Raw genomic sequence first — 18,450 nt, forward strand, 5'->3', positions numbered from 1 at the left:
TTCTGTATGGGGTTGTTTTTTGCAAGAGGACAGTCTCAGTATTTCTCATGTGCGATCCTCATTAACAGCTTTTACCACTGAAGCTGGCCAGGCATGAGTTAAATGATAAAGCCGGAGGATGCTCCTGCAAGAATTCAAAGCTGCATGAATTCACCATGACACCAAAGCAGCTGAGATGCAGTTTGGCCACAAGACTCGAGTCAAATCAATATAGCAGCATTAACTGGAGCTAATCAGTCTTGTCTCTATCAATAAAACTAGCAAGCTGTTGTTAGCCAACTCAGATAGTGTAGCGAACCAACGAGAGGGTTTGCCCAACAAACTGGTTTATATTAGCTTTAAATGTATACACTCTGAATACTAATTAGTCTTACCAACAGTGTTCAGACTTTTCACTGAACACAGTTTTGTGTGTGTGTGTGTGTGTGTGTGTGACCCTACAGTTAATCCTTAGCTATAAGGGCCTCACGTTGCTCAAAGGGGAATATAAAAAGCTAACCTTTCCAACCTCTGCTATGCATTACATCTTTCTATTAGAGCAATCGGGGATACAACAAAAATCCCCTCCAGCTATTGTCCTTGCCAAAAAATCTTTGGAGATTTTTTAAATCCACGCCTGCAGAAAAATATCTGCAGTCATGTTGAATACAGCCTAGGGTTGCGCATAGCCTAGGGTAAACTAGCAGGCACCGAGGAGATACTTGCTTTCCAGTTTAAACTTAATCTACTGTGATTGTCAGGTATTATAGGAGGGACTGAAATCACCTAGAAAATCATGCACAAGCTGAAACGCCTCAAACATCGTTGAAAAGCCAATTTCACTCAGGTGCACGGATTTGGGCAGACATTCACATGGTCACATACACAAACAATATATAACAGAAATTATTTATTTATTGTTACTGCACTTTGTAGTTTTAAAATACATTTAATACATTTAATAATAAAATCTATCTAATACCACTCACCAGTCCCTAAATAAATAAATAAATAAATAATATATACCGTATATATATATATATATATATATATACATAGTGTATTTCATGTATTTCAGATAGCAGATGAGGTGATGTTGCAGCGATAAGTTATCAACTGAGCTAATACCTGGTGACATGTTTTCAGCTTTGTCTTCGCAAGAGCTGAGAGGGATACATGCAGTTAATTGCGTGCAACCTGATACCTCTCTTAATGAATGTAGATGAGCATTGTGTCCAAATGTCACTTGTGCTGACAGTCACTCATAAATGCAGGGAATCCGCTGCTGAGTGTGCTCATCTCCCCTAATCTGTCCCTGAGATTGTAGTGCACCTGCCCTCCAATCAAAGCATGTGCACACAGATATGGCAAGTGGGTATTTTAACATTGTCTTTTAAGACAACATCCGTTTTCTATTTCTCATCCCTGTAATAATGTATCTTTTTTCATTTTCCGGTTGACCAACTTCAGTAATGATTGCATCTCATCACAAGATTGTCCTTTTCTCTTCTGCAGCAGCGTGCCAGTACAGTAGACCCAAATTAAACAGCAACTCATCACAATAAAGCCAGGCATAAACATTATGCTTTTGTGTTTGAGACTATTATTGCCCCATCCTTTTCCACACAAACGAAATTACACGCGGTCGATTATGACAGGCATCACTTTGTATCATGTCTTGGGCGGCTGGCATCTGGTTTCCAGAATGACAGTGCCACAGAAAGTGGAAAAATAGCACGCACATGGTCAAGTTAACTGATTCAAAGGAGATGTCATTGCAATCACCGTGTCAGTGTAATTAAATTTAGATTGAATCAAGTCCATTTTCATGGTACCGCTTATACAATTTTCAGTTGATACAATTTTAAAGCAACCGTGGCAGATGTAGATCCTGCAGTCTATTCTAATACAGTATGCTGAATGAGCAGCTCTGCTCTGCAGAGGATAAATTGGATACAATCTGATCTACCGAAAGTCTTTCAGACTTATTCCAGCTGAATATCTTAGATTAACATAGAATGGCACCGAGAGAGAATTAATAGATCTTTCTTGCCTATTGAGGCTCCCTGTGTCAGACTGAATAGAGGTACAGTCCACATGGTGGAGGATCATCAGTGGAGCTGAAGAGAGTGACTCCACACTTGACTGCACAGATTAAGAGAGTGACAGGGACCTATGACTGGCTAATTCAATGGGAGCACTCTCTGTAGAAAACACTTCATTCTCAACAATGTCACTTGGCTCTTCTCTGCGATATATCCTGCAATGAAGTATTGTGTAGCCCTGGTACAACACCCCCATCCATTTTGCCTCCATTCAGCTTGAAAGCAAGAGCTGTGTTGCAGGGGCTGAGCAGTCATCAGTTTCAAAACATACAAAAAGAAAAAAGGAAGAAGATCAAAACACTTCTCTCCTCACTCATTAGGTTTTAACTTTTCTGACTTTATAAGAGCTTTGATTATCATCAAAAAACGGAACGTTTTAAAATGATCGCCCCAGTGCTTATAAGATATTCACATCACAGAAGGTTAATGAATGATACATATATCTGAATCGCTGATTATTCCTTGGTTTCTTTTTCTGTGTTTTTTTCTCTTTTTTTCAAAGGGAATCACTGGGATCCGGTTTGCCAAACATCAGAGGTGCTACATCAAGACCCAAAGTAGGAAACTTCCCTCAGTGACAGAGGTGCAGGCTGAGGACACAGAGTTACTGGTATGCCTCCTCCCTTGACTATCTGTGCTTCAGACTCTCTCTATTGCTACAGAAGCTGTCATACATATTGTAGGGAGATAACCAGAGGAGAGTAGTTTGGGCGCCACACAAATCCTCAGCCTGTCCATCTTATCCTATCTCCCCCACCTCTCTCACTGAAATATAAACTGGGGTTTGTGGTGCCTATGAAACCTTCAGAAAGCTGCCCACAAACCCGTAGCCCCTTTGTGGCTCACATCAAATGGTGTGTGCTGTCAATCTTGAACCAATATTAATTTTTAATCATCTCCTCCAAAGGCTCTACCCAAATAGCCTAAAGGGGGAAGGGTGCGAGAGAGGTCTGAGAGAGAGGTAAGCCATTAAAATGGTATTTTTAAAGATGTTTTCTTTGTAAATTTCACTAGGCTCCACTCCAAGTTCAGAGCGATTCATCTCACTTCTTTGGGTCTTATAGTTGTATGTGAACTTCAGCAAGAGGAATGGAAGAATTTCTATCAATCAAAATACCCAATTTTTCAGTGTCACAGTGCAATTCACTGAGTGGGCCGTGTGTTCAAAGAGAAAATCCTTCTCTCAAATGTCTCTGCTGCTAGCATGCTCTCATTTACATTTCACATTGTAGCTGGCAAGAAGTAGATGGCAAATATCTAACGCTCTCTGCTCACTGCTTCATTTTAAAAACAGAGTAAGTCCATTGTCAGTCCAAGGAAAACCAAGTTTCGGTTTTGACTTTAAGAACACATGGGAAAAAAAAGACAGAGAGAGAGAGTGAGAGAAAGAAAGAAAGACAACTACATTTCTTTTTCTCTCATCTTCTTAATGTCTGATCCATGTTTACAGATACTAATTGCCCAGGCAGCACCATATGTCCCTGCCATTTCTGTCTCCTTTTGCGCATTGTGAAACCTAATTGGCTTAATTCACAGCTCTTAAATGACTCATCTATGGCCAGGAAAACTGTGTGCGACTATTTGAGGTTAAGGAAGCCTTTGTTAGAAATGCCATGATTGAAATAGCTGATCCTGCACCATGGTTAATAATTAAAACTAAACAAAACACACACACACACACACACACAAAAAAAAAAACCAATGATCCAGGTGTCGTCAAATTGCATGATTCTACAATACGCAGTTCCAGCCAAGCAATATGAATAGTTAGACAGGCATTACAATCTTGCTTTATGAAATCATTAAGCATACTTAGCAATGCTTTATGAATCAGTTGTTAAGCTAAAAAGTGGTAACCAGGGAGCAAAACACCGAGTTCACCATCTGTCGAACTTAATGCTGTTTGCCTTCTCTATCTTTTTGTTTTTTAATTTTCATACACTTACATTACAAGAAGAGCTCTGTTCTTGTAATTGCAAAGGTTACAATACCCTTGATAATAGTCTTTCCTGTGATCATACTTATGCAATTTTGATGATATGAGGTTCTGCATGACCCTCATAAAAATATTCACATAGCTTTTATGTTATTCACCCACGTTTGTTGTGAAAAGTAGGTGAGTGTATTTTGTCTTTCCTATTTCCAATGCACACCACAGAACTGTGCACAACTGCTAATATCAGAAGTTTTTACCACACAGTAAGACTGGATTACACAAGAGAAATAGAAGTCAGTCAAGGCGGTTTTGAGTAATAAACAGTGACCTTCGCTTGACCTCTCCAAGACTTCCCCTCACATGTGGCTCCATGCTCGGTGAGAATCCTCCTACATGTGGCCCTACAGATCAGCTCAGGTCTCTACGCCTCAGGTGGTGACCACATGAAGCTCATAGGGGTTAAAGCCAAGCACTAATGGCTCCTAGCTTTGCCCAGCCGCAGGCTTTTAGGAAAGTGGGCCCAGAGCGAGCAAGGCAGGCTTTAGAGCTGAGGTGAAAACAATGGAAAAATTTGTGGAAAAACTGCAAGCAGCTGATAAGGAAATGCAGCCCCTGCGAGGGAGAACCAGGTGACAAACATGAATTGTTTGCCAGGATTTTTTTCCACTTTCAATTTGTTCCCTCTATGAAATGTCTGAGGGAGTAATCCCTGAGCTTCATTCCAGTTCCCCAAGTCTGATGAAAATCGCTGTCCGCCTCCCTCACACCCCATAACGTTGTCAATGGATGGCGCTTGCTCCATTAAACACTCACTTAATATGGATGAGCAAAGCTCACCCAGCAACCCAAAACCTCCCACCCAGACAACTACAAACAGAAAAACAATGCACTGAGAAACAACAACACGCTAGGATATGTGTGTACACCAAAGTCCTGCATCTACATACTTCTGTATTTTGTTACATATTTGTCTGCATAAAAGATGGGTGGAGGGCTGGATGAACTAGTTATTAGGCCAACATGCAACAAGAAGATCACATTGTTAGTCCCTACAATAGCTAATATTTTCTATCAAAATGTCCTTGAGCAACACACTGAACTCCTACCTGCACATTCAGTGTAAATTGCTCTGATAAAAGTGGCAGCTAAAAAGCTATGTCCTGGTATACTGTAGAAAAAAATCATCTGACTTTATGATATATGATGATGGTATGTAAAAGCTCTTGGATATAATGAGGAACTCTTCATTGATCTAGAACAAACATAACATCAGTAAACTGTCTGTCATGCAGCCGGTGCCTCCCCCCCTGGGAAACAATAGCAGCAGCAGCTGAATTCATCAAAACTGTACAACGAGTATATAATTAAATGACATACTGAATAGGTACAAAGCATAAAATACACCAGGAAGAGGCCCACAAAACTAACAACCATTATTCAGCAAGGTCCAATACTTGATTAAAAAAAAAAAAAACTGCTTATGTCTTAATAACACGTCATTTGTCAGTAGCAACAAGAAAAAGCCTCTCAAAAGTGTATATAAACTGAAGGACTATAATCATGTTGTCTTTGTGCTTGTCAACTGGCATTTAGAAATCCCTGCTCCATGCTAAAATGCTGACCTTTACCACTTCCCTCCAGGCTCTCTCCTGCAAGTTATTGGAGTCGTATCTCAACTGTGAAGTCAAAGTCATGTTGTGAGCCCCGTGTCGTGACCTCCATTTACTTTCCAGAGAAGACTCACTTGGCTTCAGTGGTTAAGAGGTCCAATTAGAGAGTGCTGTTTGTGTTCCATGAGTTTGATTTTAATTTCTGCAGCCACAGGAATGGTGAGCTCGCTAACTAATGCCAATGCACCCCCACCGCCATACCACCACCCACTACACCAGTCCTCCGAGTCATCATTAGTTTACTGTGATCTGGCCAGCGCTTATAAGTGAGAGAAACTGTGTCAAAAGCTTGGCTAAGCTTGAACGCCGCCCGTGCCCAAACACAGGCTTTGATCTGGAAGAACGTGCTTAAGTTCTTTCTTCTCTGCAGGTCACTTCTGTGTCACTTGATAACAAATAAGAAACGGCATGGAAAGCAGATTTTAATTCAACAGAGAATGACAGGAGTGAGCACGGGGGAGGGGGGGTACGACCTAATATAAATGATTCCCGTTCCCCTACTGTAGCCCCAGGATTGTACGTCAAGCTTAACTAATGTGCAATTAAGCTTTAGACTGGGAGAAAATCACCTTGTAAAAACATTTGTCAAGTGAACTGTTTTCTGTTCTGGTTTGCTAATTAACAAGGGAATGGGAAGAGGGGTTTGTTTGTGTATGTATTTACATATACATGAAGAAAATAAATACTTGCACTGTTGGGAGAGAGCATTACTAAATCCTCTTCATATATCTCTATTAGACAACACTGACATGTAGTCCCTATCATTAAGCAATAATAGTTTACTTTACAGCTCATGAACTACAGTATCAACAAATTAAGCCCACTGATAGTGCTGGGTGCCAGCAGAGGCATTGTGGTTGGGGGAGGGAGGAAGGAAAATGCAAGGCTTTATTGTGTCTGTCACATTAAACGATATTGCAGCCATATTCGGAGTAATAAAGACCACTTCTAAAGTCATTTAAAAGTCAAATCATCACTGTCTGTGAATTTCAATGATGTATAATAGAAAAAGCAACCCGGGGGCTTGGGAAGAGTGTAGAGGAAAAATGAAAGGTAGGCAGGGCAATAGGAGTGAAGAGGCAGGAAGTTGCCACCCTCCCAGTGGACAAAAAGAGGTGATAGATGAAAAGATGAGGCTCGAGCTGCTCTGTGGCTCAGGGGAGAGGAGTGTAAATGCAGGCCACAAAACCAACCTGTGTGTGGGCTCAGACATTTATGTAGGCTCTGACAGACATGTATGAGTCTGTGTGTCTGACTGGGTGTGTGTGTGTGTGTGTGTGTCCTCGGCCAGGAGGCTGAGGCAGGGGCCATGGATGTAAAGGTGGAGGACTCCCTGGTGTGGGTTCCTGCCGAAGAGCCCATCGTGAATCGAGCCTTCCTCCTCAACTCTAAGATCTGGGAGATTTGCCAGGAGCTGCCCATTCATTGGATCCATCCCTCCCCCCTGAGCGGTGAGAGCATGGGGGCATCTCTGCCTCTAAATGCAGACTATTAACACTCTTGCTGGAGGACATCCCCATAGCCCGTACAGAGGTCCAAAGGGACTGCATGATTTCCTAACCATATGAGCAGCCTGAATGGGCTATTCTCTTCATGTTTTGAAAGTTGAGAGAAAGTGATGGTCATCTGGAAATTGGCTTTTCACAGATTTTTCTCAAAGGGACATGTAAGTTTTACTCATTAGGATGTGTGGAAAATTATTTGTGTGTGCGCACAGTATCACAACAGCAACACCATTGTTCGATGGCAACATGAAAAAGCTTTGAATGAATTCCACTCTGTTTTCTCCTAAATGTCAGTAATTAACATCAGGCCACTGGGAAAAGAAAGACTACAAGCCAAAATTTCATCTAAGAGCTTTGTCATTTGAACTCCACAAACAATGGAAATACTGTTGCAATGCGAGTGTATACACATTTGCAGTCTTGCCTCTACTCTCTCTCTCTGTGTATAGATACTGAGTTTCATGAGGTAGAAGATGTGGAGGACACACCTGACGCAGAGGTCGCAGGTCAGCGTTTCACTCGCGATGTCCTGGACCACCTTCCTGTAAATGACTATGTAAGTACTCTACTTTGCCAGCCAAGGACCACACCATGAGATACAGTAGAGACACTTCAATGAGCTCTGGCTGTGCTTAGACTCTTTCTGCATATAAATTGCTCACTAATTGATGTTAAAACTGACTTTGTGCACCAGAGGGCATAGCAATTGCTCTATATATCTGTTTAAGTAAGGCCAGTTCATTGAAGACTCCCTTTATATCTCCCCGTTAATTGAGAGGAATATCCAGCCTTTGAAAGGCAGCAACTTCTGCCTGCAGCCCCCGTTAGAGCTTTTTCTCACTTTTTTTTTTTCCTAGGTAGTTGAAAGTGCTGGAAAAAGGAACACTCCCAAGGTCACCCATTGCTGAACAGATAGGCTACATTTATTAATAATGCCTTAATTATCAAAGCATATAGAATGAATGGAAAGGCCAAGTGTCATATTTTGGTGTGCTGCATGTAAACCTCTCAGCACTCTATGAATAATTATCCTTGACTCAGAGATCACATATTCAAATATATAACACTCAGAGGGAATTATGTTCTCATACAACCATGCAGGCACAGACAGACCAGCGGTTATACATGCAAAGACACCACACACACAAACACACACCATACAAGCATATGCACACACACAACCTCATTCAACAGAGATGGCCATCCAAGTAGCCACTAAAGCTAAATTCAAGGATAATGAGCTGGGCTCTGTCTCCTCCACAGAGCTATAAGAAACTGTGAGAGACACACAGAGAAATGAGACACCCTATAATATTAACATTTATCAGGCCAGTCCCAGAAACACCTCTTGCTCAACTCCTCAATTTCTCTGAGCTTTTCTGTCTTCCTCCTCATCTTCTGTGGCCAGAGATGCAGCGCTATGCAATTAAAACATACCAGGGGATGAAAAACTCTGTTCTCCTTTTGAAATGTTCTGCCTCTATCAGCTGAGTAATGCAGACTGCTGCAATCCATTCCAAGACCACATCCAGCCAGTGTTTGTGGGACCAGTGATAACAAAGGCCTTTGTGACCAAGCAGAGGGCAGGCAGCAGCCTGTAATTGGGAGTGGTGAACCTCCGTTCATGCCAGTGGGATGCCACATGTTTCATCCAAGCCATTTTTTTCCCTCCACAGCCACAACTCATAAAATGTGCATACATTCAGAAGCCACACAACCCAAACACGCAAGTATGCACACACTATCAGTTACTCACACTCCTCTACCTCTTTCTACTTCCCTCCCTTTATCTACTTTTTAATACCCCCCACCCCCACCCCACCCCACCCCACCCCACACACACACACACACACACACACACACACATATATATATATATATGCCTTCAACAAATATGCTGTGGCACTTCATCTGCGTTTCACAGGTCCGAATCCTGTTTTAGAGCAGCATCTCCCCACAGCACAGAATAATCATTAGAGTCCTTGTGACAGAGCTTGGCAGATATATGGGGATGACCTTTAGCCATGCCTGCCACGATAGAGTGTAGTGTGTAGCAGAGGCGGCCCTGGAAATCTCCAACTGAATAACTATCATCTGACAGCACTGAAGGAATGGTACCACTGTCCTTGACCCACATAGCAAGGATGAGCCTCCAATACGAACTGACCTCACAGCAGAGGAGGCTCACACTCCTACACCTGTAAACATGTTTGGGAGTATGCATGTGTGGTGTGTGTTTGTGTTTATGCGCATCCAAGCATCTGCATGCATGCGGGTAAGCATTTGTGTATGTCTGTGTGTGTGTGTGTGTGTGTGTGTGTGTGTGTGTCTGGTGGCATGATCTCTGCACTCTCCTTCCAGGCCTCTAACAGCCAGGATCAGTGTAAGACTACATGGCTTTTAATGCATTACAGAGGTGTAGAGGCTGGTGGAATTCATAACGGTTAATGCAAGAGCTGTTTCTGCCTGCAGTCGCATCGCTACACAGAGGCTAAATCCCTAATCAGTTAAGTAAACAGGCAGACTTACTGTTCTGAGTAGATTGCTATCTTCATTTTCAACCTGACTGTCATCCCACCTCACTCAACAGCACAGTGAAACAAGAGTCTATTTCTTGGCGTATGTGAAAGCATGCAGCCCTGAGACCAGGATGTAGTTTATGTATCAGCGCTAATGCATTTCATACATCACACTGTCCTATGTGTCCAAAAAAAGTCCCTTTTGAATACATAGGAGGCATGAAAGAGGTGTGTTATCTCTGGTGTTCTGATCCCAGAATGCACATGATGGGATTGGCCATGAGATTTAATAACATACACAGATCAACAATCCTCACAACAACAAAGCGAACCATTCTCATTCCTGTATGTTTGGGTTTTGTAAATAGATCATAGCATTCTGGGGCATGAGACAAGATCCTGTGCTATGAGATCCCTTGGGACTGTGCTTTATTATCTCCTGGTGGAAGGATGTTGTGCTTAAAAGTGACCAATACTTGTTTTAGATGCTGCTTGTTGCCAACAAAATAAGAAATCACCAGAAACTTGCGCAGTGTTGGTGTTGGGTGACGATGCAGTACAAAGAAATAACACTTACATTACTTTTGTTGTGGTAACTAGTTGCCGAGCTGACACATTCGTTTTTCAATTCAAATAATCATTTACCTAGTCACCTATTCAAATAATAAAGCTGTTACTTTACATTATTATTTTATCCTGATTGTTTTGTTGGCACAAAAACAACAACAAAATGAGGAGATGTTGTTTCTGCACATAGTATTAAACACATTAATAAAGAGATCCTGTTATTACCCTGTAGATTTAATTATGGTTCATAAGACTATATTGTGTTTTCCCACTATGCACGGCTAACTCATTGACTCAAAAAATTGAACGGGAGATTTCTGCAATGGAAAAGATAGCTTTTAGTCACAAAGTTAAGTAATGTTTTACAGAAATTGTACTGTTCACTATTCCCACATCGTAATATGCACATGCAGCAAAGGATCGCAAAGAACTGCATGATTGATATCAGCAAACCCAACACGATGCTGCATGTCATTGTCACTTTTATTTATTATTATTGTATCTCATTGTATTTTCTACACGTTATTACCGAATAAACTCAATAAGGAACGAGTGGGGGAAAATAATAACATACCCAGGCATGTGCTTCAACCCCTTGAGGAGCGGTGATTAGTGTGTGTGAAATAACACCAACAAGTGTGGAAATTAAAGGAGGTCATGCTTTGATTCGTCACATCTTATTGAATGACTGACAAAGTTTTCTACTCTGCAGACTCATTCATATCCTATGCCTCATAATACGCATGGAGATGTGTGCACGTGTATGTGTGTGTATCGGCGTGTGTGTGTGTGTGTGTGTTTCTAAATGCGCGTATGTGTGCATGTGCTCGTGCATGTGTGTGATGAAATCAGATGCAGGAAGGGGGTAATGACTTTTACTCTTCATTAATGTTGCTTGTTTGTGAGTGACTGCCTGAGATTTCCCAAGGTGAGCCATTCTTATCGCCACAGCATCCCACTAGAGACGGAAGCTCAAAGCCGCAGTGATTAATATGTAGCCTCCGTTTTAACAGGATAGCTCTGATTAATTGTCTTTAAGGTACAATGCTACCTATTGGCTGTTTGTTTTGATAAACGCAACATCATTTGAATAAAATATTTCCTTCATTTTCCAAGCCGGAGCTCAGGATTTCGTAACATCACAGTCGGGGCTGTGAGGGGCAGATAAGATTATCATTGGTCCATTGACAGCTTTTGTGTTGTTTCCACAACAGATTGTTGCCTGGAAGCTGATGACCTGAAACTTGACTGAAACAATAAATCATTAATAGCCTACCTGCACTTGTCAGAGTAATAAATCAAACACACTTTACATATCAGCTCTCTCTCTCTTTTTCTCCGTGTTGTAAGTATGTCTTACGAGTATGTAATTTTACTCAATTTATCATGACACAGAATACATGCGAGTCCAGCATCACAAGTTAGTGATTGCATATGTGCTATGATTGTAAAATTACTGTCAGATGATGGTGGTCAACAGCAAATGACATTTCTCTAAATTGTCGTAAGTGACTACCCGCTACCTTTAACTACAAGAGTGGCTGCAACAAACGCCCTGACTCCCATACTTAATGTAGAGGAGGACTACAGGGATTCTGCTCGGTGTTCCTATGGGTCCTGTCCTCTTAAAAGACCAGGCTGAAACAATTTGCTCACATTTCTATTCCCTACAGTGGATTTGTGTTTTGTTCCACGCTATTGCAAGTAGCTGACTCAGACTAAGCACTGCAGAGTATTACGCCAGTTGTTCTGGATGTGAGGGACGAGGAGGCCATTGACTCTCGCATCCATGCTGTTTAACGAGACAGTGCCGGATTGTCTCAGGGGATTCATTTACTACAGTAGATTGAAATGTGGTCAAATGCATTCTGAGGGCAGCCGGTGTCCTCAACTAGTCGGGTGAGTTAAGTGGCACTTCTCCGAACCCCATTTGGAGTTGCTCTTGATCAAAGGCATGACACTCAGCCCCACGAGTCTAGAGAGGCCATGAACCAACCAGCACAATGGAAAAATCCAAGGGCCATTAATTCTACCCAATTTACCTTTCGTTTGGGTTTCATTTGGCTCCTCTATAAATTCAGAGGCAGCCAGTGAGAGCAAATGAAAGGATCCTTGTTAGACGATCATTACTCTGCTAATTGCTTTAGGAATGTGCTATGCACTTAAAGTCAAGGTCAGAGGGAGGGCGCCGAGACATGGGGAGCTCTAATTTGAATGCTGTAATGGAGGCGGGGCAGCCATTTTGGTATGGAGTGTGGGCTGCAGCCGAGGGAGTAGGAGGTCAGAGATGAAAGAAATAGTGTAATTATGCTGGTAACCAACAACTTCAGAGTCCCTTTGATTGAAGATGGCCCTGGTAGAGGGGCAGAGAATGCTGGGATCAGAGATGGAGCACGGTGCAGCCACGAGTAGAGCTACCTCCGGCATAATAGAAAGGTCAAGGGTATTATATTATGTTTTATGCTCCTGAAGCTTAAATCAAGGCAGCCCACTTTCACCGCTATCGTGATCTCTTTGTCAGAGTCATCAAGCATGGCACAACTTTGCCATCACATTTCCAGAGACATCAATTCTGATCTTTTCACTTGTGTTTAGTTTTTTTCATACATTCTCCTGACCTACAAGCAAAGCAGGCTCATCAATTCACACCGTCGAATCCTCTGTCTCTGCCCTTGCCTTGGGGAAACTGGCATTTGTCATATGTGTGGTTGTGACCCTGCCCTATCCTGTGTCCTTTGCAGAGAGATGTCGGAATTGAACTGGATAACCGTCTGGATGAGAACGGCTATTGCTGCCAGTACTGTCGCCGTGGTTACCGCTATTGCCGGCGCTACCACGAACCCCTGGGTGGTTTCAACCCTTGGCCATACTACTACCAAGGAGGCCGTGTCATCTGTCAAATTGTCATGCCCTGCAACTGGTGGATCGCCCGTATGCTGGGGAGGATCTGAACGGGATGTGTGCTGTCTGGGTACGATACGTGTTGTGTTGTGTTGTGCTGTGTTGTGTCGACTGATAAATATTCCAGACACTTGTGAAACCAAAAAAAGATCCACTGCACACAATTATTATCCAATCTGAAAATGGGCGCATTGACTATTATTCTGTCTTAACAGTCTAAATGGAGTTTGCAGCTTTTTGATTCTTTCTTAAAAGGTTGTGAAGAAGTGTCTCATTTTTTCTGACTGCCATTTAATCAGTTTGTATCCTAGCTGTGTTAATCTGTGCACTGGGTGCAATTTAGGCTTCACCATGTCATCATGAACGTGTTTTAAAAGGAACTATATCAGTGCTGTCTGTCTAGCTTTGACATTTTACTGTAGCGTAAAAAAAAAAAAATGTGTATATAGCACAATTGTACATCTGTTTTAGTAAAGCTATCACCTCTACAGATATCATAGTCATTTAATTAAATATATCCTCTTTCTGTTTATGGTATCATGTTGAGCCAAGATTTATAATTAAACATTCACAGATCCACCTCTTCACTCTGATTTAACTCAACAGTCCTTTTTTGATGTAATTACTGTTGTTTTATGCTGCATTGTTTTCACTATAATTGCAATCACAAAAATGTGTTCAATGGTGCTACAGTTCAAACAGTTTTGTCTTTGCTTATTTCAGGACCAGAGCGAGTGTGGTGAAGGTAATTTAATCGGTAACAACACATCTCAAGCTGTCGGGTTGAAATAATTCTCTGCCAATTGCCAGAGATAAGCAAGGAAGTAGCATATGTAATTGATTGTTCTGTCATCATAGTGGTTAGATATTCAAGAGCATTCAAGATTCATGAGATATTCAAAAGTTTAAAAAAAAGGGAGACAAAAATATAGAGCTTTCTTTACATTGTAACGTCCTTTCTCCTTACATTTGAATCTCTTTTCCTAATTTTAAGCAATTAAAATTGAATTGTATGAATAATCTCTGATTCCCTCTTTTGTGAAATGTCCGTGTCGTGGCTCGGTTCTTTGAGTGGCTACATGATGCAATATGATTTTCCTGAAAGAAACAATCCCCCGCTACATTTGCTGGCCAGCTGCTCGTGCACTTCACCTGTGGCGTGGCTTTGAATCTCATGCAGTCCAGACCGTACACATAATCCTCTCTTCCTCTCTGTCCGTGTGTATATATATCTGCAAACCACAAACATTTAGCATCAAATGACATGAAGTGTGTCTTGGCAAGGAAAGACAGCAATTTATGCTATGATTGTCTCTGTCGTCTCACCTGAGAGACTCCTGTGTATCAAAGATGCATGTGTTGTTCCTGTCCTGCATGCCTCCCCACATGACTGTAGCCGGATTTCACTAGCGGCCAGACACATCCTCTTAAAGCTAGAACCCAGGATTTTTTCTTTCTCCACTAATGAGCAGCTATTTTATTTATTTGGACTATTAGGAGTCAGTTTACACAATGTCAGTTTACAGTATTGCCATGGTTAGAGACACATCCCAAAGACCACGGCTGGAAGTTTCCGGGCAGGTGAGGTTTGTCAGCCAGTTAGCGTTACCATGCCAGCCTCCCCAAAGAGCTACACTGAAAATACTTATTGGCTAATGTGGCTAATATGCAAGCAGTGTATATGATGTTGTTGCCTGATTTCATGACAAAAGTTGCAGTCTTTGAAAGTCAAATTTCCTGGTCTAAGTATACGATTGGGTTGGAGGCTTTGCTGTAGGCCGGATATCAAATATTTGTCATTTGCCAGAGGGGAGGGGGAGAAAATTTGTAAATCCCGAATTCCAGCTTTAGCTTAGCAGAGAACAGCTGCTACTTTACCACAAATGAAAAATTTAATTACTATAGAGTAATTTTCAGTATGGTATAGTATTATAGTAAGTATAGCATAGCATATAGTAGTGAATTATACACCATATTATAGGACAGTACAGTATAAAATCGCATTACAGTAACAGCATAGCATAAAGTACTGTATATACTATATAAAATAGAAAAGAATAGAATAGATGTATCTTAAATGGCAAGGCAAGGTAACTTTATTTATATAGCACATTTCATATAGCATGGCAATTCAATGTGCTTTACAAAGAGACTAAAGGTAATACATACAAGTCAAAGTGCAAAGGTTCTGGCAAGCAAGCAAAGGATTTAGATATTAACTTGTGCAGTTCAAATCAGGCGGGAAAAAAAAAAAAAAAAACATTTTAAAAAATACCCTAAAACAAAGGTTATTTTAAAAGTAAGCTAAGAGAATATGTTTGTAGTCATTACTGGGTAGAGGAGGCAGTGTAAAATAGAATAGAGCTCTCAGTTGAAGCCCTCCCTGGCTTTAACTGTAAAAGTGAATATTGGTTGTTTGTGACTGGAACGGCATTTACAACAAACACCGCAACTTCCACACTGTGAAAGTGAAGGTGTCTCCTCTTTTGAAGAGAGATGAAGCGAGGATATGGAGAATCGTAAAGGCGTTTGAATGCTCTGCCGTATGTGAAGTAGTGAAACGGGTTAGGTTTCAAAACACATAATCATCAATGTCCTAACCAGTAAGTTTCACCACTAACTTTTTTTTTTAATCAAGTACATACGTCCCTTATTTACAAGCACTGAACTGAACCTGTGCAATCTCAAGAGTAGACACTGTATAAGATAAAACACCCAACTCACTAAAGCCCAAAATAGTGCCCATAAACTCCACCTCTGATCTGTGGACTAACTCCACTTGGTATGTCATGCAGTTTCAGGGTATATTTGTCTTGGCTACAAGTGTTTCTAACCATAGAAATAACTCCTAATATTGACATGCTGTGACTTTTGGCTCAGTGTAATAATAATGTCACTGATATCAATAATATCTGGCAATGAAGTGGATTCTGTGGAAATGAGGGCAAAACGTATTATTGTATGTAAATTATTTATGAATATGTTCATAATGGTGGAGTTCAGACTGCAACTATATTGTATTTTTAAATCAATAATGTCAATGGCCTAAAGCAATGTGTCAAGTAAAAAATAGTGGCATGAGTTAACAAAGGCAATAATTGCAAACATACTTCAGATAAACTGACAAGGGTACTGCCAAGCCCTTAAGGCAGTGCTGAAAAGTTCATAAAATCAGCGCTGATATGTATTTCATTTCTCACTATTTCTCCCCTTATCTCATCAAACAGTGTAGTGTTTATTAAAACTGATACAGTCAGGTTGCTTTTGCTGCAGAGTTGGGAAACGGTATAAACTGTTAGTTTATATAAGATGCTGTTAGTTGTTAGAGTCTATCTTGCAAGGTCTCTGAAGACACTCAGGAGGCTTTTGTAGTCGCGAGAGTAAATTGCCATGGGAGCCTTGAGAGTCGTTTTGAATGGGATGGCTCACCCTGACTGGAGAGGCTGATACAGCTATTACAGCTGGCTCCCTCAGAGTTTTTTTTTTCAACCCTGCTGGGACAAAAGTCCTGCACCAACCATGAAAGACAAACTTTAGTACACATCCATCTGACAATTAGGTTGTGAGGAGCTGTGTACACGCATCAAGACGGAGGACGGGTGTCATAACGGCATCCATGTGAAACCAACAAGTTGATCACTCTCCCATCGCTGTGTGCTGTAAAAAGTATCTACTATAGGTCTTGGTGTCTTTGCAAATTCACATAGTTTAGATAAAAGTTTATGAAATGAATTTATAGAAATCTGCAAATACTTATTGAGGTGAGACAGTCAAGGCCAAGGATAATTCTGATGTGTTGGCTGGTAATAGTCGTCAACTGAAAAAAAATAAATTTGTTGGAAATGTGCAGTCACCCTGCACTATGCAAAAATGAACAAGGATTGATTTAAGTGAGAACCTTTACCCTCTCACTTAAAAACGTAGAATAAGCAAATAATTTGTCGATGATTAGGGTTGGTGATGGGAACCTTGTAGACTCAACTACCTGGTGCTTAAATGGTGCTTATTTGACTTTTTTGTTGTCAGCTGAGTCTCAAATAGTCTGACTTAAACTGAGCCGTGGTGATTTTGCATAGCGCACCTTCAACAAATGATACAAAATCAAGTTTTATCAGTGTCTCTTTTAAATCATCTTTGGTCATAGACAGATATATAAAAAGAGGAAAATGTACATTCCTATAACAGGGCGCCTTTAATATATGACCAGATTCAACACCGGCAATTTTAGATATAAAGGAGATTCATAATCCTGTGACAGTGGGACTTCTCTTTATAAATGGAATGATGGGATAAGCCAACAAGAAAATCTCACTTCAAATGAGGCCCTTCCCAAGTTTTTCATATATTTCATGCACTGTCTAGGAAAATCCCCCGCAGCACTTGTTTATGGTTGTTTTGATGAGCAGGGGAGCCGATCAACGAATGCTCTGCAGGATATACAGAGATACTGTGCATCTTGCAGGTTAGCACAGTTCAAAGGATTTTGTCTACCTGGCCTTAGGAATGGCCACTATCATTTAAGTTCACAAGTGAATTAATTCCTTTTGTTACTTATCAAAAATGCAGGGAAACTTAACTTCCAGCTGTTTATTTTCATTTCAAGTATTGCTCATCCATTTAGATCTATGAGTTGCTATTCTGGTGGGGGAGAGAGTGAAAACCAATGTATGAGGAGTGTCTGTATTTAGATTAGTGACCTGAAGGAACGGTTCCCTGCATGGCAGACAGTGGTGCAGGCGGCGCTCAGCAGGCATGTATTACCAGTGCCATCTTGTGGAGCAAGAGGTGTACTGCGTCCACAGACACACCAATTTCAAACAAGAGACCAATGCTTTTTTTTTTTTTTTTTTTTGAGGCTTCACAATTGAAAGCCCTGCCACACCTTCTATCTTTAAACATATTTACTGCTGCTTCCATGAGAAAATCTTTGAATTTTAGAGGTGAGGGGTCCATTTATATCTAACCTTGGGTGCAGGCTTGTCAAGGTAAACAGACTGCCTTGCTGCAATAGCCACGAGACCACAGACACCAACTCATTTTCTCCTGTAATGTTGCAGTCAGTCTGGTGATCTGATAGTTAAATAATCTCTCCCTGTACCATTCCTGCTATGGGCTGGAGGCACAATAATGTCAGCCGTCATCCTTCAACTGCTCCCACTGTGAGAGGCAGCATGGCACAGCAGTAAACACTTGCGCTGTGTCAGTGGCTGCAGGCGACACAGAAATAGTCCTCCTCTCCCAGGGCCCTGCTCTCACTCTCTCTTCAGG

The 18,450-nt window shown here is 41.3% G+C and overlaps 1 protein-coding gene across 1 annotated transcript in view; it reads left to right on the forward strand.

Moving 5' to 3' along the window:
- Nucleotides 1-13,330, forward strand: part of tnmd (tenomodulin) — a 40,533-nt gene extending 27,203 nt beyond the window's left edge. Inside the window, exons 4-7 of the mRNA XM_030062182.1 lie at nt 2,587-2,694; nt 6,982-7,141; nt 7,645-7,751; nt 13,023-13,330. Coding sequence (XP_029918042.1) covers nt 2,587-2,694; nt 6,982-7,141; nt 7,645-7,751; nt 13,023-13,232 — 585 coding nt within the window. The 3' untranslated portion in view covers nt 13,233-13,330. The remainder of the gene's footprint in view (nt 1-2,586; nt 2,695-6,981; nt 7,142-7,644; nt 7,752-13,022) is intronic.
- The last annotated feature ends 5,120 nt before the right edge of the window (nt 13,331-18,450 follow it).

This window comes from Myripristis murdjan, chromosome 10, assembly GCF_902150065.1.
Source record: "Myripristis murdjan chromosome 10, fMyrMur1.1, whole genome shotgun sequence".
Taxonomy (NCBI): Eukaryota; Metazoa; Chordata; class Actinopteri; order Holocentriformes; family Holocentridae; genus Myripristis; species Myripristis murdjan.